Source organism: Amborella trichopoda, chromosome 7 (assembly GCF_054954075.1).
Source record: "Amborella trichopoda isolate Santa Cruz 75 chromosome 7, AtrichopodaSantaCruz75HAP2 v2.0, whole genome shotgun sequence".
Classification (NCBI taxonomy): Eukaryota; Viridiplantae; Streptophyta; class Magnoliopsida; order Amborellales; family Amborellaceae; genus Amborella; species Amborella trichopoda.
The window spans coordinates 41,094,384-41,116,774 of record NC_142342.1 but is presented as its reverse complement, the minus strand read 5'-3'; the positions used below and the strand labels follow the sequence as shown (position 1 = coordinate 41,116,774).

At 36.1% G+C, this 22,391-nt stretch overlaps 2 protein-coding genes across 3 annotated transcripts; both read left to right on the top strand.

The window, feature by feature from the left end:
• The first annotated feature begins 1,385 nt into the window (after window positions 1–1,385).
• LOC105420996 (cytochrome B5-like protein) lies at window positions 1,386–8,859 on the top strand. Of its 2 annotated transcripts, none has more exons than XM_088871374.1 (7): window positions 1,386–1,496; window positions 3,518–3,613; window positions 3,728–3,765; window positions 3,901–3,978; window positions 4,182–4,273; window positions 6,920–6,987; window positions 7,826–8,859. In XM_088871374.1, exons 2-6 carry the CDS (start codon window positions 3,535–3,537, stop codon window positions 6,984–6,986), a joined length of 354 nt encoding a protein of 117 aa, XP_088727500.1. In that variant the 5' UTR covers window positions 1,386–1,496; window positions 3,518–3,534; the 3' UTR covers window position 6,987; window positions 7,826–8,859. The 2 variants fall into 2 exon arrangements, with proteins under 2 accessions (XP_088727500.1, XP_088727501.1); XM_088871375.1 differs by having other exon boundaries at window positions 1,386–1,526; window positions 3,131–3,613.
• Window positions 8,860–15,269: 6,410 nt separating this feature from the next.
• On the top strand, window positions 15,270–20,146 carry LOC18423019 (uncharacterized). The gene is made up of 3 exons (XM_088871074.1): window positions 15,270–18,589; window positions 18,681–18,699; window positions 19,050–20,146. The coding sequence occupies exons 1-3, from the start codon at window positions 15,420–15,422 to the stop codon at window positions 19,854–19,856; spliced, it is 3,996 nt and encodes a 1,331-aa protein (XP_088727200.1). The 5' UTR covers window positions 15,270–15,419; the 3' UTR covers window positions 19,857–20,146.
• The last annotated feature ends 2,245 nt before the right edge of the window (window positions 20,147–22,391 follow it).

Sequence of the window (22,391 nt, the reverse complement as noted above, 5' to 3'; positions counted from 1 at the left end):
ATCTTTATAAATCGACTCTAACTTGTACAATTTATAAAAGTTTAAATTCCATAAATAGAAATAAAAACAAATTTTCAAGCCTAAGATTCGTGCATCAAAATTATATCTTAAGTGAAATTTTGAAGGTGAGCCTTACTTATATATGGAACGAGGGTGCCTCAAATATAACTATTCATTCAGCTTACCCCTCACCTTAGCTTTCCTAACAACTTTTTCTCAAAAACTATGTTTTCCAGCAAATACCCCCCAATACAAAAAGTGAATTTTTTTTGATGAAGATTCCCTTCATGTATTTTAAAAAGTCATTTTCGGGTCCAATAAAACGAAATTCATGGATCGAAATTGTTTGACGCCGGAATGCCCCTCCAATAGAACAAATCCCCAGACCGCAATAAACGAATGCCGGACTTGCCTCCCTAACTGCCGGACTGCCATCAGACTGGAGCAGTTCCAGTGACATAAACCCCGGACGACACCTTAAACATGCCGGATTGACCTCTCAAAATGTTGGACTGACCCTTAGAATGCCGGACCGGGGCAGTTCTAGTGAGATGAAACTCCGAACCGCCCCATAAAAATGTCGGATTGCCCTTCCCCAATGCCGAACCACAATATACGAATGCTGGACTTCCCCCTCAGAACGCCGGACAGGGCAGTTTCAGTGACATAAATACCGGACTGCACATTAAACATGTTGGACTGACCTCCCAAAATGTCGGACTGACCCTCACAACGTCGGACCGAGGCAGTTCCAGTGGGATGAAATGCTAGAGTGCCCCATGAAAATGCCGGATTGCCCTTCCTAATCGCTGGACTGCAGTATACGAATGTTAGATTGGTAACAGCGGGTAAATCATGAAAAGAGAGAGAGCGCTAATGAAGAGAAAGAACGAGAGTAGAAATAAGTGGGTAAATTGTGAAGAGAGAGAGCGTCAGTGAAGAGAGAGCAAGAGTTGAAATAGGTGGGTAAGTCATGAAGAGAGTGTCAGTGGAGAGAGAGAGCGAGAGTAGACATAGGTTCGTGGGTAAAGGAGGGGTAATATTGCCTTAGATTTCATTTTTTTTAGGTAGGGGGTATTTGCTAGTAAATATGGATTTAAAAAAAAGAAGTAGTGAAAAAAGTTTAGATGGGGTAATTTGAATGAATAGTTGATTTTGGTTGGGTTTATGTAATTTTTCCGTTATATTTCAAAGTTCAAACTCGAGACCATATAGCATCACTGGGTCTAGGATTGACAAGAGAGAACGTCACTTCAATACAGTGTGGTTACAAATCACAATCCGTCAGATAAAAAATCGGACGGCTGAGGAGTGTCATCTCTTCTGAGCACACCTTCCTATGTTACTTACTCAGATTTACAGAGTGAGAGAGAGAGAAGCGTATCAGCATTCGGGAAACTTTTGCTTATTCAGATTAGAGAGAGAGAGAAGCGTTTTAGCATTGGGGAAACTTTTGAGGCGTCTAGGTCGCCATTGATTGAGCTTGAGAAGCTCGTGTACGTATTGATCATCTCTTCCCTTTCTGGGTTCTGCTTCTCTATCTCTTGTTCTAGAGTTCATAAATCCAAATCCTATCTTTAACAATAAAAAATTGTCAAAAAATAATAATCTAGATCCAATATTTTTCTTTCATGAATCTCGCTCTCTGTAACTCCTCTTAATAATGCTCCCTACGCAATTTTTGGTCTGAAAAGCCTCTCATTTGTTTCATTTTGATTTCTGTTATTGTTGTTGTTAGTAGATTAGTATTTAGAAGTTCGTGTCAGAGGATTTTGTTAAGAGAAATGTAGAAATGGGGCCAATATTTGATATTGGTTTAAAGAAAAAGAAAGAGAAAAAGATTGGTTTGCTTATTTGGATAATTTGGGTTCGTTGGGTTCAAGGGTTTTATTTATATCTTATAGCTTCCAGACATTGCTACAATGGAAATTAGGCTTTTTTTGGATTATGAATTAAATATTTAATTATAATAGCTCTGATGTTTCAGGATTGCAGATCCTAATTTCCTTCTTCGAATTTAATACAATTGATATCAAGGTTTCTTATGAAAATAAGTACTTTGTGTTTGATATTTATAATTTTTGTTCTGAACTCCCCGAACAGTGGTTGATGTGTAAAGCAAGAAAACAATGTATAAACATGATCTTTCTAGTCGTCCATTATTGGAGTAGACAATTTATAGCTAAGTTTTGATGAATTCTACACTTGGGGTTCATGGCTTTTAGGAAATTTCTACAATGTAGGCTTTCCATGTAAACGTGAGAATGATTAATGTAGTATAGCATTCTGGTGTTTTTTCATTTTTGATATAAATGCATTCACGTAATGTAGCATGAGAGTTTAGAGCAATGCACTAGTTATGAGTGACTTTGACATCATATATTTAAGTCAACTGCATTTCTCGAAACTTGGAAGAATAAAATGCTAATCAAGTTCTTAAGGTTTTAAGCAATTGACATCATAGTTTATGGGGTGACATTTTCCCAGATGGCAAAGATGACTGGGTATAATCGATGGTCATTGCTTTTACTACTATTGGATTATACATAATTTTAGATGGGTGTGGAAAAACATAATTTTCATTGAGACACATATGCATATGTTTATATAAATACATTTGAGCATGCTAACTCAACCAATACATGAAGAAACTGATCTAATTGGCTTGCTTCATATCCATAGAATTTGGAAATTTTCTTAGTACCAAGCTTTCCACCTAGCACTTCCCCAAGAAATTGAGTTCATGACCTTGCTTCGTGTATATGGAGAAGCTTTCTAGCTAGCAAGCTATAGGTAAGACCAAGGCTAGTAAGTTGCCTACTGTTCTGATTCTTGCAAGGCCTGGCGAAATCTTTAGTTGAGCCCTCTAACAATGGAATTAAGAACCCATTTTTCCATTGTGATCAATATGCATAGATTTATATGATCATGATGTAACTTCTTCTAATCAAATCCACGAGTGTGGTCCCATGTAGAATCCAAGGAGTTGCAAACACAGTTAGAGTATATTAGTTGGACAATAAGATTAACTTGGAGTATTTATATGATTCTATGATGTTTATATGTGTTTCCATTTGGAATTACTTCATCATTAGATGATGCATCTGATATCTGGAGGATGATAATACAGAGACCAACACGGTTGCCACTGAGGAAATTGATAGAGATGTTCTATTTCATGACTCATGAGGATCACCCCCCCTACTATCTTGATGGTGTTTCTTGCCCCACTTTTCTTATTTCACATGCGGCATAATTTATAAATTTTGCTTAGAATTTAATGAATATTCTTTTTAAAAGAGGTAGACCGAATGACATATTGATCTAAGATGATTACTCTTCTATTGTACTCAGTACCTATGGATATCCTAAATTAGTTGTAGTTAAAGGTTCTTGTACATGTGCCTTTTTTTTTCTTTTTATTTCTTTTGATGGATAACTGCTTACGTAGGAGGTTTATGGCAATAGACATTCATAATGCACATTGATATATTGTTAATATTTATGACCAACTTAGGGATCTGGATCTGAGGAATGGTGACCATTCTGGTGGCCTTGGTTTTGGGAGTGTTGTTGGGAGCTGTTTTCCTTATCCCACGTGTTATCAAGCCTGGTAGCTTCCTCCCTCAGTTTCCCAAGTTTCCTATAAAATGTTAATTACATATTTGGTCCTTTGATGGCAATTTTCTTTGATTGCAAGTACTGTTCAACCTTTTTTCTCATGCAGGTAAATCTCAAGTTACTCAACCAACCATCTCCACTAAGGTATATCGTTTTGGATAAAAGAGGAAAGATGTCTATTCAAACTACACATTTAATTACCAAATACCAATAGATAGCGTTCAATAACCATATGGTTTAATTGCTACACCAAATGGACTCATCGGTCCTACTTATCAGGGTCCCAGGAGCTACACAAAAGCTGAGGTTGCTTTGCATAGCACGAGGAAAGACTGTTGGATCATTGTAAAAGATAAGGTTCAAACTGATGTCATTTGAAATTTAAGATATTCATCTCTCTCTCTCTCTCCCCCTATATGTTTCTCTATCTTTGTCTCTCTCTGTCTGTCTGTCTGTCTCTCTCTCTCTCTCTCTTTCTCCTGGGGGGCCAAACTCTCTCTCTCTTAGTTATATTCATTGATCTTTTATCAGTAATAAGTAACTTTGAATTTTTATTGCAGGTCTATGATGGTACATCATATGTGGAGGAGCATTCAGGACGTGATGCGATACTAGCACATGCAGGAGACGACTCTACTGAAGGATTTTATGGGTACATTTCTTAATTGTTGTGTGTCACTTTCTTAGATCACTCCCCCTCACAAATCGAGTCTCTCCATTAAATTGAAGGCCATCTCTCTCTCTCTCTCTCTCCATTATATATATATATATATATACCATAGAGAGTTATCGAGCCATGGTCTTGTTTCCTCTCTCTGCTGCACATGTAACAAGTTGGGGAGATGTGATTTTGTCTTTTGAAAGAAAGCTTGATTTATAAGATATGTGAGATTAGTTAAACCAGAGCCTATCAGGTTCGTCACCAGAAGATTTTGCATTCTCAGATAGAGAGAGAGTAACTCTGATTCTCTAGAGGAGTAGCCCTTCTTGCATTTTTTGCGCCTGGGAGGCACAAACTTATCACCCATTTCCTAATATGCCCACCCCTGACTCCTAAATCTTGGGTTTTCCCATCTTGCACCTTGTTCTCCCCCACTAGATTCAAATAGGTGAGAGGAATTGGTCTGAAGAGGAAAGGGCAAGCCAAATATTTTCAGGATGAGTTGAACAAGGGTGATCCTGAACATGAGTCATTCTCGTTGTGGCTCAGTGTCTTCCAAAGAGTAAAGGGTGTCTGGGAATCCGGAGAATTGTCTAAATGGTTGAGGATGGTTGAGTAAATATGGCAAGAGTATGGATGATTGCTTCTTGAAAATGTAGACTAATAGGGGAATTTTATCAAGTGCATGGAATGAAATGAATAAGTGACGCGAGGAGGTTATGCAGAATATCAGAGTTCGAGCTGGGGATGGGAAGAAGGTTAGGTGGTGTTTAAACCTGTCTTAGACACCCATCTATTCAGGAGGAGTACCTGTTCTATGATTGCCTCAAATCCAAATGCGGAACTGCTCCCATGTTTTGAATATCAGGCTACATGGAATCCATGACCTAGGAGGCCATTGATGGGGAAAGAAGTGGATGTGCTGCTAAGTCTGCTGTGAAAGCTGCAGCAGCTCTTCCTTAATCCTAGGAAAGAGGACTCTCTTTGGGTGCTGGATATTGAGGGAGATTTCTCTGTAAAATCTACGTACCAATTACTTGCTCGAGGTCCTGAAGCATATTCTGTGGCCACTAAGGTGTGGCATATCCCTGCCCTCCTAAAACACAGTGGCTTGTATGGCTAGCCACGATCAATAACGTGTTAACTACTGGCACATTAGGTGCGGAGGTAGGTAGGATTATTCTAATATTTGTGTAATGTGTCTACTCAAAAAAAATATGTAAGGTGCAGAGAGAGGTTTGAATAGATAAACCATTTATGCTTACATTCTTCAATAACAAGCTCTGGGCCTCTGTTCTAGACTTGATTGCATTGTCTTGGGTTACTCCAATCTCACTTGAGGCATTATTGCAGCAGTGTTATACACCACTGCTTCCCAAGGCAGGTGTTATCCTTCAGAGGCTGACTCTACTTGTAGTCTTACAGCTGACTTTAGCGCTATGGTAGGTGCTTCAACGACCGTGAGCTAGAAGTGGCTAGAAGAAAAATTAAGCGATGGTCACTTTAAGGAGACTAAACCTCAATTTTGGGATGCACAATGAATGATTTCGAGAATAGCTGGTTGGAAATTGCAAATGGAAAATGCAAGAGAGAAGGAAGGTCTAGCAGCTGACTGGTGCCCCCACAGGGTTTTTAAGCTAAATTGTTACTAGAGCTCAAAAGGCAAACCCATTGAGGCTGGCACTGGAGGGCTTGTGAGAGATGGCCAGATTAGTATATTCTAACTTACCCCGGGCCCTTGCATCGTGCAATTCGGTAGAGTCTGAGGCTTGGACCCTATAATGGGCCTTAGAAATTTGACGCTTGAATGGAGTAGTTATCTGTGAAGGGGATTTTGCCTCTGTGATCACCTGGGCTAATGGAGAGGATAAATGCCCTTGATTATTAATAAATATACTTGAAGAAATTGCTAATTTTTCAAGTTATAGCTCAGACATGTGGAGGGAACCTATAGAGCTGGCTGATTCCAATGCCAATCAGGAGATTTGAAGTCTTCTATCTTAGTGACCAGTTGTATCAATGGAAATACGCAGCATACAGATCATAGAATGAAACAAGGGGTATACTCCTAAGAATCTTGGTGATGTGAATTATGTGCATAAGTGCCTTTTGGTTTTGAATTTCTGTGAAGAAATTCTTGATTGTAAAATGACAAATACAGTTGCAAAACTCTTTTGAAGCAGTGAAATCTAGTTATTGTTCAAAAACAGAAAAAACAGAACAGTTTTTTAAGAAAGCATCCAAAAAAGTGGTCGACCTATTTTAACTATGCCTCGGAACTGTTTGCTTATTTTATTGTTCCTTTTATTGTTTTCCTTCGTTATTTTCTTCTATATATATATATATATATATATATATATATAGGGGCGTCACTTGGTGTGACGGTAAAAGGCTTGGGTAGCCAGCACAAGAGCACGGGTTCGAGGTCACAATTGTGCACAAGCCGCCACAAATGCGCACAGAAAAACGACACGGCTTTCACGTGAGGCACAGACGTAAAGTTGAGCTTGCGCGATGCGCATGTGTATATCGGAGAAAACTCTTCACTGATATCTTTTATTAAGTTGATTTGTTAATGCATCTTATCTTCCCTCTGTTCTTTAGTGATTGGCTTTGCTATCTTTGTTGATTTTTCAGGCCACAGCATGCTACAAGAGTCTTTGACATGGTTGATGAATTCTATATAGGAGATCTGAAGTCCTGAGGTACCCAACCTCATGTTTGTTTGGCGTAGTGTCATTTCTTTTGCTTTTCTTTTTTCCATAGTCTTTCTTTTCATTTTTGGGTTATTATACCAGGGCATTGCATACTCCAGTTTAATTTTATTTTCTTTATTTTTTTGGTTACTTTCTTGAGGTAACTTTCACTGTTTTTAACGAAGTTTTTCGGTTGGCAACAGTGAAGATTTTGGTGGGTGGTCAGGAACCACTGGCTGCTGCCTATGCTCTCTCTCTCTCTCTCTCTCTCTTTACTCTCTTCTTAGAAAAAAAACACTCTGCCATTGTGCTAAAACATTAAAATTAAAACACGAAATGCTATCGTGGCCATTAAATCGGTCTAGATTCACTCTGGGTCATTGGGCGTTTACTGTAGCTTTCAGCTAGAGGGCTGATCTCAGATTTTCCCATATATATATATATATATATATATATATATATATATATATATATTTTGAAATGCAGAATTTATCGATATTGCTCTTTCTTAACCGTTCGAGGGGGTAAAGATTCTAAGATAAAAGATATAGTTTGAACTTGACACCTTTTTTGGATATAAGCTAGTGCTCTCTCTCTTTCTCAGCATTTCCTTTTGACTTTTCTCTGTACCTCTCTGTTCTCTCTGCTTTGCTTCTTTCATTTCACCTCTCTATAGTCTTACAAACCATGTGAGCATGCCCTTGCATGAGTAGCTACTTATCTCCCCATGCTCTTTTTGAGATTATTTCCCTTTTTACGAATTCTTAGTTTTGCTTCTACACAACCACTCCAATCTGTGTGTGTGTGTGAACCACACCCTCATTCTTCCCATGTTTTGATTGGACAGGCAAGCCGAGATCTTGGAAAAGAAGCAGCCGAAGAAACTAAGGCAGAGAGAGCTCAAAGCCAAGGACCAGGCTGACACTGACAAGGTGGCAGAGGGCTTCTCTGAGGAAGGCTCCACCGATCCCCTTGATATGATCTCTTCCTCCAGTCCCGGCTCCACCGCCAATCCGGGCCTACCATCTCTGTCAGATTTGTTGAATGAGTCTGGCACAGATGCTGATGCAGAAGGCGGTGCCCACACACAGGCTTACATGGACAATGGAGCCTACTAGGTGGTCAATGGCCTGGAAAGGCATCAGGTGGCCCCACCTCGTCGCCCCATATCGAGGGCTGGGCCAAGGTTCAGAGGCTACTCAAGGGCCCCACCCCCATCTTGTGGCCACTTGGTGTGGGCCCCAAAGGTCAACCCTGATCATGAGGGGTTGTGTACAGACGAGAGGGGGGTGTGTAGGAGCAGTGAGGGGTTTTTTGTGGATGACAGGGCTGTGCACAGAAGTAAAGAGGGGACGTGCATGGACAGGAAGGTGGCATGCAGAAGCTATGAGGGGTCATGTAGGGACAAGGGTGCAGTGCATGGAGAGGAGGGATCATGTATGGAGGAGAGGGTGATGCATGGAAGTGATGAGGGCTCGAGTATGGATGACAGAGCGGTGCATGAAAAAGATGGGTCAAGTATGGATGAGAGGATTGGGCATGGAAACAACATGGTTTCATTTATGAATGAGAGGGTTCGGCATGGAGATGACAATCGGTCATGTATGGACGAGAGAGAGAAAGAGCATGCATATGACTTATGTGAGAGATTTGTATGGCTGTGCTTGTACATATTATTTGAACATAGTGTGTGGGGTCATGGCCATGAGAGAGAGAGAGAGAATGGGGCGGTTGCATGAGGCAGTGTACATAGTGTGTGGGGTCATGGTCAAAATGTGTGTGTGTGTGTGAGAGGGAGGATCTCTGATAAAAATCCTCAAATCTTGCAGTCTCTAATGGTGTTATCTCTTAAGATGAATATGATTTTTTTTTTTAAACTCATTTTAGTTCCTGATTTTCAGGCGTAGTTTCTTTCAATTGCTTTATCCACTTGCTCTCTAAGACTCTCTGCTAAGTATTATTACTTTAAGAAGTTCTTTTTTATTTTGTCCCTGCTTATTTGATCAAGTTCACCATATTTGTATTCTCTGATCTCTGAAATTGATATGCTATTCAATCTTTGTAGTTAGCCCCCTTAAAATAGAAAGGGCAGGAAGCTCTTTAGCTTAGGGCCTGTAGATTTTGAGCCATATGGTCATTGAATCCTTTTCAAGAATAAACTATCACTGGTTCATCATCTACGGTTTTGACGGTGGATGGAGAAAGGAGGAGAGTAAGAGAACTTGGTAGTGTGCGGCTTAGTCTCTTGAGCTGCACTAGAATCAGATGCGTAAAAAAAATTTGCCTCCACGAGTGTAGATCCTCATTTACATCAGAAACAATAACCAACACGCCCATGTGCGGCTTAACAATAAAAAGTGGCAATTTTACCATATGTAACAAATTTGTCTTTATTTAAAAAAAAAAGATAAAGAAAGAGAGCGGGACTCTGGCAAGTTGTTCAGATTCATCCAAGTAAATCGTCTTGACTAGGGCTGAGTACTTTATCTCAGAAGAGAAGAGAGAGAGAGAGAGAGACTCCTTATGAAGTTAAACGGTTAAAGAGAGAAAAAAGATGTATGTCTGCGAAGATTGAGAAGCCGCCTCATTAAGAAATGTGGAATGGATGGAGTGTGACAAATGCAAGACTTCTCCTATTTTTATAAAAAGCAAAACTTCCAAAGCCAATGACTCATGTTGTTGTGCACTGCAGTTGCCATCAAAGTCTTTCATCAAATGACGATGATACCCTCTGTGGAAGAGAGAGATAGATAGATTGATAAAATTAGATAGAGGAAAAAGTTTAGGGTCTGTTTGGCTACCTGGATTAGATTCTCCTGGGGATAGGTTAATACTGGAATTGACTTCTCTTGGAATTGGTCTGTCTTTGGGGGTTGTCTGCTGTTTGGATAACACTTGATCAAAACATAGATATGTCTGTCCACTGTTGGATTGTCTGGAATAAGTGAATCCATGGAAATTCAATTGCAAGTTTTGTATTATTACTCTACATTAAATTTTAAATTAATTAACTCCGCACATTCATTTCGAACATCAATATTATTTTTTAACTTTGATGAAATCCTTATTTTTTCTTTATTCCTTTCCAATGTATCCTTATATATAGATATATTACATACCAAATATTCAATTAAGGTCAATAGGAAATCATGAAGTTATGTATTTTGCTGTTTTGAAATTAGAATTAAAATGTAAAGATATTTTTGGTCATTAGGAGAGAAGTGACATTATCTATATGGGGTGTGATATCGTCTGTATGGAGCATTCAATATCACCAATGTGCTCCATGTGGGTGATGTCAAAACTCCATCGGAAAAGGTTGTTTTAATGTTACAAAAATTTATAATTGATCGTCTCGATATCGAGATGTATGAATATAAAAATAAAAAATAAAATTTTGAGTCGTAAAAATAGTGCATCTTGCAATACATTATCTAGACGGTCCATTTTCAAGATTTTCATATGTTTATAAATTTACTTGATTTTAATCATTTTTTAAGTTTAAAAGTTTATAATTATATATAAAAATAAATTTTTAGATAATCTTAATAATTTTTTTCACTAAAATTACATGTTACGGTAAAATTTGGAGGTGCGCCTTAATTGGATCGTTTAAGGTAGCAACCTTATAGAAACCTCAGCCTTAGATATAATCCAAAGCATACATGCTATTGATGTATGATAAATAGGGAGCAGTAGGAGGAACCTCTATCAACCCTTGCTTCGGGTTTGGACCACTGTTTGAAAAATAGATCAGTGATCCAGATTTGCCATCCAGAGAACCGGCCTGTTCACAAGTCCCTTGTATTTTGGCGGAACAGGACTGGGTTCCGATCCGAAACAGTTGGTTCCAGTTTGGTTCATCGTTTTCATAAATATTAGTTCATACGTAATTGATTATAATGGTTAGATCTTGCACTCGGCTTTTAGAGAGGGAGGGATTCGTTTTCTTAGGGCACATTGGGTTGGTGTAAAATTATTCTTTGGGAAATAATTTCACGGTAAATTTGACGTACACATGTTTGGTAAGAGAAGAAAACAAAATAAAACATATAGTCAAATCAGTGCTGGAAAAATCAGACGGTTAAAAAAAGAACAGGCCGGTTCCGGTTTAGGTTGATTTTGATAAACCGGCCGGGTATTTTAAAAAAGTTCAAAAATAACTATATAAAAGGATTGTTTACAAAGAAGCCATTTGTTTTTTTACATAAAGATGTCACAATCATTCATGTCTTTTAAATTTCAAAATGGGTTGTTGTAAGAGTCATTGAATAGGCACAAGATCCAAAAAATAATTCTCAAACTTCGTAGCTCATCCAAAACCATCCAATTTGACATCTAATGAGTAGGAATAGTTGTGACCTTCTTAGGCAATCCCTTCTTTTATATAAAATCTTAAAAATTAAGGGATTGTATTTGTAATGCATTTTTTAATATTTTCTATCGTTTTGGTAAATATTGAAAATTGTTTTGACCATCAATACTTATTTTTACAGTTTCCATCTTTTTTGAAATTTTTTAAAAATACTTTGGGCATATATCGATTCTTTAAAATCCATCTTTTCATCAATTTTTAACTTTATTTTGATGTGCTTTAGTTAATCATGCGTTAAATATACTTTTCATAGATATTTCTTTTTGTATTTTTTATTTTTTTAACAATTTTTTGATTGCTCAGGACTTTCTCGGTTAGGTTGGTTTATTGGTTAGTACCAAATAACCGCTTCTGCCCCCATGTCATGTTGATCGTTCTGGTTCCATTTTTCCTACACTGGGTAAAACATTTTACTATAAAAATTACCTCAACCCTTGGGGAAGTATTTCTCATTTTACTATAAAAATTACCTCAACCCTTGGGGAAGTATTTCTCAGGTTCCACTAATCACTATTTACAATATAATTGATGTTATATAATGGGTGTGGTTTCTATAAGGTTGCAACCTTAAACAATCCAATTAAGGTGCACCACCAAATTTTAGCGTATCATGTAATTTTGGTGTAAAAGATTATTAAGATTATCTGAAAATCTATTTTTATATCTAATTATAAAATTTTAAACTTAAAAAATGGTTAAAATCAAGTAGATCTATAAATATATGAAAATCTTCAAAATGGATGGTCTAAATAATGTGTTGCAAGACGCACTATTTTTGGAACTCAAATTATTTTTTTCTTTCATATTCAATCATCTAATTAGAGGGCTTTTCAACATTAAAACAACCTTTTTTCAATAGATTTTTGAGGTGCATCTTTAATTCTACACTTTAAGGTTGCAACCATATTTAAACTTTTTCCTTATATAGTATCTTATTTTTATATTAAATAATATACTTAATATATAAATTATATTCCATTAATATTTAATATAAAATACATGGTTATGTTAAGGTGCTCACGCTATAGACTAATTGATCATTGTATTCAACAAATTTTAGACATTTTTATACTCTTGTTTTGTACATGGAGTATTTTGTTCATAGGGGTACTTTTGGTAATGGGAAAACTTCCTATGCTCCCCCTACAGTATAGAAGTTTTATCCTTCCCCTACCATCCAGCTGTCCATTTTTTATCAAAAGAGATACTCGCCGTTTGATCTTAGATCCAACGTCTCAAAGTATTTTATTTTTAAAATTTTTTTAATATAAAATTTGGTACGTGCCATCTTATTATTGGGGGTGCACCTATAAAAAATATTAGGAATAATTTTTTGATAAAAAATAATGACCAAAATACCCCTTAAGGGTATTTTTGTCATTTTATTTCATTCAAATTATTATTTTTATATATTTCGTTAGTGCAAGTTTAATAGAGGAATGAACCTCCAAAATTTTGCATCAAAATAATTTATAGAAAAAAAACTAAAAGTAAAATAGTGTAGAGATGTGATTGTGATTGGGGTAATCTTAGTTAGCCCTCCATTAAAAAATGGACGGTTGGATAAAAGGGAGGATATAATTTTTATACTGTAGGGGGAGCATAGAAAGCTTTCCCTTTTGTAATTAGGAGGGGTACTACGTCATCCACATAGAGCACGCTAGTGATATTTAATGCTCAATGTAGATGATGTCACAGCCAATGTAGATGATGCACTTCTCTCCTAATGATAAAAAATATCATTACTAAAAAGAACTTCATGTACTAAACAAATATATATAAGTGTCCAAATTTTGTTGAGTACAATAGTATGAGCACCTTAACATTTAGATTATATTAAGGTGGTCACACAATAGAGTATTTTATAATTGTACTGAACAAATTTTAATAATACAATATTTTTTACTAAAGATAATTTTGGTTATTAAATGGGTTGTGACATCACCCACATGGAGTATTAAATGCCACTATTGTATTCCACATGGGTGATGTCACACCTTTCTTAATGACATAAGTATGGTTATTAAAAAAATGATCCATGTAAAAAATAGTGGTTTATAAGTGTCCAAAATTTATTGAATACAATTATAACATGTTCTATAATGTGAACATTATTGTAAATATAAAACAATGTATGTATATATTTATAAAATAATATTAATATAAATATATGTTTATGAAATTTATTTAAATCAAGTTACCAAATATATGAAATTCATCAAACAAAACTTTTTAAACTTGTTAAGAAGCATGGAGAAGAGAAATTTTACAAAAATATTTTATGTTAAAAGTATTTACATATTTTTCTTGAAAAATATTTACGCACGACCAAACGTGCCGTTGGAGAAAAGCCCACTCCCACTCACACACAAATTTCCAGGAAAAAGCATGGCTTCCAAAGCAAATACGTCTTCGTGCCATGTCACAAGAAAGCATGACTTTCATAACCTCTTTGACTAAGCCACAAAGTAATAAAGATAAGAAAATTTAGAGAGAGAGAGGCGCTTAGTTGTTAGATTTTTTTTTTATAGGAAAATTATGATAAAATTTAGAGGTACGCCATAATTGGGTTGCTTAAGGTTGCAACCTTATGGAAACCACACCCTTTATATTATCTTGTGCGCTCTTTTTTTTCTTATATTATGCAAACATATTCCTTGCGTTACAACTTACAGAGAGAGGGAAAAGATAAAGAGAGAGAAAGAAAGAGAAATTCTCTCTCTAAACTGTTAAAGAGAGAGAAAAAAGACGTTTGCGTGAAGTTGGGGATGGTGCAAAGACGGAGAAGTCACATCATAAGAAAAAATGGAATGGATGACAAAAAGTAAGACTTCATCTCCTATTTCTACAAAAAGCCAAACCCAAAGCCAATGACTACGAAAAGCAAGACCTCCAAAGCCAATGACTTCTACTGCTATGCACTGTAGTTGCTGTCAAAGTCTTTCAAACATAGTCCTTACGTTATATTATCTTGTGCGCTCTTTTTTTTCTTATATTATGCAAACATAGTCCTTGCGTTATAACTTAGAGAGAGAGGGAAAAGATAAAGAGAGAGAGAGAAAGAAGAATTCTTTATGAGGTTAAACTGTTAAAGAGAGAGAGAAAGAAGAATTCTTTATGAGGTTAAACTGTTAAAGAGAGAGAGAAAAAAGACGTTTGCATGAAGTTGGGAATGCTGCAAAGACGGAGAAGTCGCGTCATAAGAAAAAATGGAATGGACGACAAAAAGTAAGACTTCATCTCTTATTTCTACAAAAAGCCAAACCCAAAGCCAATGACTACGAAAAGCAAGACTTCCAAAGCCAATGACTCCTGTAGCTAAGCATTGCAATGGTCGTCAAAGTCTTTCACCAAATGACGATGAGACCCTCTAGCGGTGGGACACAGATAAGAAATTGATGAGCCATTTTCGATCTGAGCCATCGATTTAGATAAGAAATTGATGAGGACCGAATTAGTTCCCAAATGGGATGGGTCCTAGCTTGACTCTGCCCTTAAAGCGTATTTTTTTTCTCTTTTTTTTCTTTTTTGTTAACTTTATCCAATGATTTTATGGTCTCATTTAAATCCACACCCCATAAACCTCTATTTTGATTTTTATTTTACTTTATTTATTTTTTAAGTTTTTGAAAAACAAGACTTCTAAAGCAACTCCAGCTGTCAAAGTCTCTCACCAAATGATGATGGGAGCCTCTAAGAAAGAGAGATAGATTATTAACTTAAAAGAGAGAGAGAGAGAGAGAGGAGATATTTGATGTAAGTAGTGGCCGTTCGTTTAAATAATAGAAAAATAAAAAATATTACTACTCTTCAATCAAATTCATTGTCCATGAAAAACTTATAATCATGACACGTATAAAGTTCCTGCTATTTTTACACATTATCGCTAACATTTTCTTACTCTTTTTATACGGAATCCATTTTCACTGCCAAATTCCACAGTCCAAAGACTACCGCATGAAATGTTGAAGACTTGCCCAATTCCATTGGAGTTTCAATCGGTGGCAAATATTAGTTGAGAGAGAGTGATTCTGTGGTCCACACTTCCTCCACCAAAACTCTATAAATGTCAAACCCAATCTCAAGCAATTACTCAAGCAAATTGAGTGAAGTTTTGCATGCCATGAAAATGGGAATGGTGGTGAGATCTCCATCTTTTTTCTTCTTCCTCCCCTTCATTTTAGCTCTTTCGATTCAATCCTCTGGTTTGTCAACGGTTGATTTAGAAGCTGAAGCATTACTGAACTGGAAAACTAGTCTGAAAAATCACACTTTGGTTTCATGGTTTCTTAAAACCAGCAACTCCACCAGCCATTGCAGTTGGAGTGGCATCAAATGCAACGATGACGGAAGTGTAGTCGAGGTTGACCTCTCAGATTTTGATTTGGAAGGGACTCTCAATCAATTGAACTTCTTCTTGTTGCCCCATTTGACCGGCTTGAATCTCAGCATGAACCATTTTTTACAAGGGAAAATCCCAAAGAGTATCGGCTCCCTTTCGAAACTCAGTTTCTTAGATTTGGGAGACAATCGATTTACGGGGTCGGTACCTGAAGAGATTGGCAATCTCACTGAGCTTCGCTTCATTTTTCTAAGTGGAAATAATCTTAATGGCCCCATCCCTTATCAGCTGGGTAATCTGCAAAAGGTATGGCATTTAGACCTTGGTAGGAACAATTTGAACTCTACTGACTGGTCAAGGTTTACAGGTATGGAGTCTCTTACTCACCTCTACCTATATCACAATGCTTTGATAGATTTCCCAGCCTTTGTTTCCCAATGCAAAAACTTGGTACTTCTTGATTTGTCTGAAAATGAAGTAAGTGGTGGAATCCCCATTCAAATGGTTTCCAGTCTGAAAAACCTCCAAGTCCTCGACCTTAGTGTTAATTACTTTCAAGGGCCCATTCCTGCTGAACTTCAGAATCTGACTAGGCTTCAAGAACTTCAACTCTATGGCAATAATCTCAAGGGATCCCTCCCTCCCTCCATTGGAAAGCTTTTCATGCTTAGTACATTGTCTCTATACAATAACCACTTCACAGGATCCCTTCCTCCCTTCATAGGAAACCTTTCCAAGCTAACTTACTTAGATCTATCTAGAAACAACTTCACAGGATCCCTCCCTCCCTTCATAGGAAACATTTCCAAGCTGACTTACTTAGATCTATCTAGAAACAACTTCACAGGATCCCTCCCTCCCATTATAGGAAACCTTTCCAAGCTGACTTACTTAGATCTATCTGGAAACAACTTCACAGGATCCCTCCCTCCCTTTATAGGAAACCTTTTCAAGCTGACTTACTTAGATCTATCTAAAAACAACTTCACAGGATCCCTCCCTCCCTCCATAGGAAACCTTTCCGAGCTAACTCGATTACAGCTATTTGAAAACCACTTCACAGGATCCCTCCCTCCCTCCATAAGAAACCTTTCCAAGCTAACTCATTTATTCCTATATGACAACAATCTCATGGGATCCCTCCCTCCCTCCATAGAAAACCTTTCCATGCTGGCTTACTTATATCTATCTGGAAACAACTTCACAAGTTCCCTCCCTCCCTCCATAGGAAACCTTTTCATGCTTAGTGATTTGCATCTATCTAGAAACCACTTCACAGGATCCCTCCCTCCCTCCATACGAAACCTTTTCATGCTTAGTAGTTTGGACCTATCTAATAACAATTTGATGGGATCTCTTCCTCCTGAGATTTGGAATCTTGAATGCATATATAGTATGGATTTAAGTTCAAATAGATTTCAAGGCCAATTAATCCACACCGCGTCTGACCGTCACGGACTTCAGCTTCTATACAACTACGGTAACTTTTCTGGAAATACTAGGTTGGGTTCGGGAAAAAAATTTGAAATGTTGAATATCAGCTTCTCAACTGATATACGCCGTCAGATTTGCAAAAGCATGAACTTATTGCCAGGATTCTTGAAACATTGTACGAGCACAGTGACAATCCGAGAGGTTGCATGCTATGACCTGGTGAACACAACCGAGACTTATGCCAAGCTTCCTTATTTAAATTATTTGTATCTCTCAAACAATCAAATTTCTGGTTGTATTCCAGAAAATATTGGAGAAGTCGTGCCAAATCTATCGATCTTGGATCTCTCCAATAACAGTATTTCAGGATTTGTTCCCAACTCCATAGGGAATATGAAGTATTTGAAAACTCTTGATCTTTCTAGAAATAAATTGATGGGACCTATTCCCACTTCCATGGGATACTTGCAAAACATGATGACATTAATGTTGAGAGGAAATACATTATCAGGCGAGATCCCATCGTCATTAAAAAATTGTACCCAGCTAGAGGTTTTGGATCTTGGTGACAATCAATTAGCGGGAAATTTACCATCATGGATTGGCCAAAGTCTTACCTCACTTCATGTTCTCTCTCTGAGATCTAACAAGCTTATTGGGGCCATTCCTAAGACTATGTCAAGTCTGCACTCGCTTCAAGTTTTCGATGCTGCTGAAAATTGCTTCTCAGGCATTATCCCTGACATTTTCACAAACTTCACAGCTATGAAAGTTACAGAGAAGATGGCTGATTACAATAACGATCTCAATCGCAACTTCTATTATAAGGTGAGCATTGATATAGTGGCAAAAGGGTCAATGATGGAATACACCGAATTTCTCTCTCTTGTGACATGCATAGATTTTTCGAGAAATAATTTCTCGGGAAGAATTCCAGAATCATTGACAAAATTGATAGGCTTGCGCGTGTTAAACCTATCTGGAAACCACATGATTGGGAAGATTCCTCAAGAGATTAATCAATTGCAAGAGCTAGAATCGATGGACCTCTCGAACAATCTATTCTCTGGTGGCATTCCTCTGAGCATGTCATCTATGAATTTCTTGAGCGCATTGAACTTGTCCTACAACAATTTGTCAGGTCCAATTCCTTTTACTGGCCACATGAGCACATTCGATGATGCCGCAATATACTATGGAAACGAACATCTTTGTGGTCCTCCTCTTCCTAAGAAGTGTGATAGTCCAATATCTAACAATGTTCGGGATTTGAGAACCGGGTCACCAGAGGTCCAGCAATTTTGGATTAATGCGGGCTTCGGCTTTGGGATTGGATTTGGAGGATGGTACTCAGTTCTAGTCATTAAAAGGAAATGGAACAATGCAATTCTCAAAGTCATGGACTCCATCGCTGAGATTTTGATCACGCGATTGCAACATTTATTTCCCAGAAGAAATAGGTGATGAGTTTATAGTTACATAACCAGTTTTAGAATATTAGAGTGTGAAGAAGTGTGTAAGAATGTAGTATTGGTTGTGTAATCTTATTAGGTGCTTGTATTGTTTGGATGTAAGTCTGTTGTCCAATATGTTCATGTCATTTGTATTTGTTTTGTATGTTCTTTTCATGTTCAATGAAATTTTATATGGCACGGAGAGAGAGAGAGAGAGAGAGAGAGAGAGAGAGAGAGAGAGAGAGAGAGAGAGAGAGAGAGAGAGAGAGAGAGAGAGAGAGAGAGAGAGAGAGAGAGGAACTTTGGGTTTTGGATTTTAATGGTCCAAGTGCATGTCTTGAGTAAGAGGATCTAAAATTTCTTATTCTCTTTTATAGGAATTACAAATTTCTTATAGTTTTTTTTCTTTTTTGTCAAGAAAAAAAAATATTCGACTGAGCGTAAGATCGTTCATGAAATACAGTAGTTAATGTGTGGTGATCCTTTCTCTTTGTCTCAAGTTTTCGATGCTGTTGAAAATTGCCTCTCAGGCACTATCCCTGACATTTTCACAACCTTCACAGCAATGAAAGTTACAGAGAAGATGGCTTATTACAATTACAATCGCAAGCATAGCTTCTATTATATGGCGAGAATTGATATAGTGGCAAAAGGGTTAATGATGGATTACACCGAATTTCTCTCTCTTGTGACATGCATAGATCTTTCGAGAAATAATTTCTCAGGAAGAATTCCAGAATCATTGACAAAATTGATAGGCTTGCACGTGTTAAACCTATCTGGAAACCACATGATTGGGAAGATTCCTCAAGAGATTAATCAATTGCAAGAGCTAGAATCGATGGACCTCTCGAACAATCTATTCTCGGGTGGCATTCCTCCGAGCATGTCATCGATGAATTCCTTGGGTGCATTGAACTTGTCCTACAACAATTTGTCAGGTCTAGTTCCTTACGCTGGCCACATGATTACATTTGATGCCTCAACATACTATGGAAACGAAGATCTTTGCGGTCCTCCTCTTCCTAAGACGTGTGATAGTCATGAGTTAGTTCCAAGATTTAACAATGATGAGGATTTGAGAACTGGGCCACCGGAGGTCCGACAATTTTGGATCAGTGTGGGCTTGGGATTTGGGACTGGATTTGGAGGATGGTTCTCAGTTCTAGTCATTAAAAGGAAATGGAACCATGCAGTTCTCAAAGTCATAGACTTCATCGCTGAGATTTTGATCACGCGATTGCGACATTTATTTCCCATAAGAAATAGGTGATGAGTTTATAGTTATAAAACCAGTTTCAGAAGATTAGAGTGTGAAGAAGTGTGTAAGAATGTCGTATTGGATGTGTAATCTTATTAGGTGCTTGTATTGTTTGGATGTAAGTCTGTTGTACAATATGTTCATGTCATCTGTGTTTGCTTTGTATGTCCTTTTCATGTTAGCACGGGGAGAGAGAGAGAGATGAAGTTTGGGTTTTTGTTTTTAATAGTTCAAGTGCATGTCTTGAGTAAGAGGATCTGAAATTTCTTATTCTCTTTTGTAGGAATTACAAATTTCTTATACTTTTTTTCTTTTTTGTCAAGAAAAAAAAAAATGCTCGACTGAGGGTAACATCGTTCATGAAATATGGCAATTAATGCGTGGTGATCCTTTCTCTTTGTCTCAACGAGGATTTTTTTTTTTAACGTTTCGTGGAACACTCGAAGCCATTTGCTACTAAAAAAATTGATTCATCCAAAATACTTCACTTGGAATTATTCAAATTTGCTATATAAACCAAAGCTATTAAAATTGGACCCAATCGGTGCTGTGACGAGTGGAATCAATGACCGGAACCTTATTCCATCGAACTAGTTTGATCGCTGGTTTTGCCTTTTTGGTTGGACTATTTGGATTTGGTATCTCAAAATTTTTAGAGCGAAGAATTATCTTAAATTTTAACTTTTAGAGAGAGAAAATATGTTAAAACTTTAGAGAGGGAAAGTTGTTAAAATTTTAGAGAGAGAAAGTTGTTAAAATTTTAAAGAGAGAGAAAATACCAAATTTTTATAGAATGATGAACTATCTCAAAATTTTAGAAAGAGAAACTATCGCAAATTTTAACTTTTTGAGAGAGTATGTTAAAATTTTAGAGAGAGAAAGTGTGTCAAAATTTTAGAAAGAGAAAGTATCAAAAACTTTAGAGAGATAAACTATTTAAAAATTTTAGAGAGAGAAACTATCTTAAATTTTAAGTTTTAGAGAGAAACTATCATATTTTAGAGATATACGCAAATTTTTAGAGAGATAAACTATCTCAATTTTTTAGAGAGAAACTATTTCAAAAATTTTAAAGAGAGAAAAATCTAATATTTTAATTTTTAGAGAGAGAAACTATATCAAATTTTTGAAAGAGTACGTAAAAAGTTTTAGGAATAAAAACTATCTCAAAAAAATTTAGAGAGAGAAAGTATATCAAATCTTAAGTTTTAGAGAGAGAAAGTATTATTAAAATTATAGAGCGAGAAAGTATTCTTAAACTTTTAGTGAGAAACTATTATAAATTTTTGAAAGAGAAATGGCCAAAAAAATTTAGAGAGAGAAAATTTTGTTTTTTAGGGAAAGAAACTATCTTGAATTTTGAGTTTTAGAGAGAAACTATCTTGAATTTTGAATTTTAGAAAGAAAAAATATATTAAAATTTTAAACAAAGAAATTATATCAAATTTTAGAGAGAGAAACTACCTAAAAAATTTCAGAGATAGAAATTATCTCAAAATTTTTGGAGAGGGAAACTATCATAAAATTTATGTTTTAGAGAGAGAAAGTACATTAAAATTTTAGCGAGATAAACTATATCAAATTTTAAATAGCGAAAGCATATGAAATTTTTAGAGAGAAAAACTATCTCAAAATTTAAGTTTTAGAGAGAGAAAGTATCTCAAATTTTAAACTTTAGAGAGAGAAAATATATCAAAATTTAGAGAGACACTATATCAAATTTTAAATAGAGAAACTATTTCAAAATTTTAAAGAGAAAACTATCTCAAACTTGAAGTTTTAGAGAGAAAAAGCATCTTAAAATTTAAGAGAGTAACTATATAAAATGTTAGAGAGAGAGTACATATAATTTTTTAGAAAAAGAACTATCGCAAAATTTTTTAGAGAGAAATTATCTCAAAATTTAACTTTTAGAAAGAGAAAGTATCTTAAAATTTGAAAGAAAAACTATATCGTATTTTAGAGAGAGTAACTACTTAAAATTGTTTAGAGAGATTAGCTATCTCAAATTTATTGAAGAGGCGAACTATCTCTAGTTTCAAGTTTTAGAGAGAGAGCATATTAAAATTTTTGAAAGAGAAACTATATTACATTTTAGAGAGTAAAGCACCTAAAAATTTTAGAGAGAGAAATTATCTCAAAATTTTTAGATAGATAATTTCAAATTTTAAATTTTAGATAGAAAATATTTTAAATTTTAGAGAGACAAACCATATAGAATTTTAGATAGAGAAACTGTCTCAAAAATTTTATAGATACACTATCCTAAATTTTGAGTTTTAGAGAGAGAAAATATATAAATTTTTTTTTTATAAGTTTTGTTAGCAAATAATGGACATAGAAGTGATTGCAAGGAATCTATGAATTGTATATAGTTTATCCAAACAAGAAATTTGAAGAATCCATGACAAAAATCCTTGATATTGAAAATTCATAGATTTCCTTATATTTCAAATATCTATGATTCCTAATTTCCTCCTATCCAAACGGGTCTTATACTGTACGAGTAAAGTTCACCTAAAAAACCCACTAGATGAGGTTATTCCT

Bases quoted from the DNA above. Each gene is read 5' to 3' on its own strand.
- LOC105420996 (XM_088871374.1), top strand. From the start codon at position 3,535: ATGGTGACCATTCTGGTGGCCTTGGTTTTGGGAGTGTTGTTGGGAGCT. The intron at 3,614-3,727 runs GTAGCTTCCTCC...TTTCTCATGCAG, and splicing joins CCCACGTGTTATCAAGCCTG to GTAAATCTCAAGTTACTCAA. The intron at 3,766-3,900 runs GTATATCGTTTT...CCTACTTATCAG, and splicing joins AACCAACCATCTCCACTAAG to GGTCCCAGGAGCTACACAAA.
- LOC18423019 (XM_088871074.1), top strand. From the start codon at position 15,420: ATGTCAAACCCAATCTCAAGCAATTACTCAAGCAAATTGAGTGAAGTT.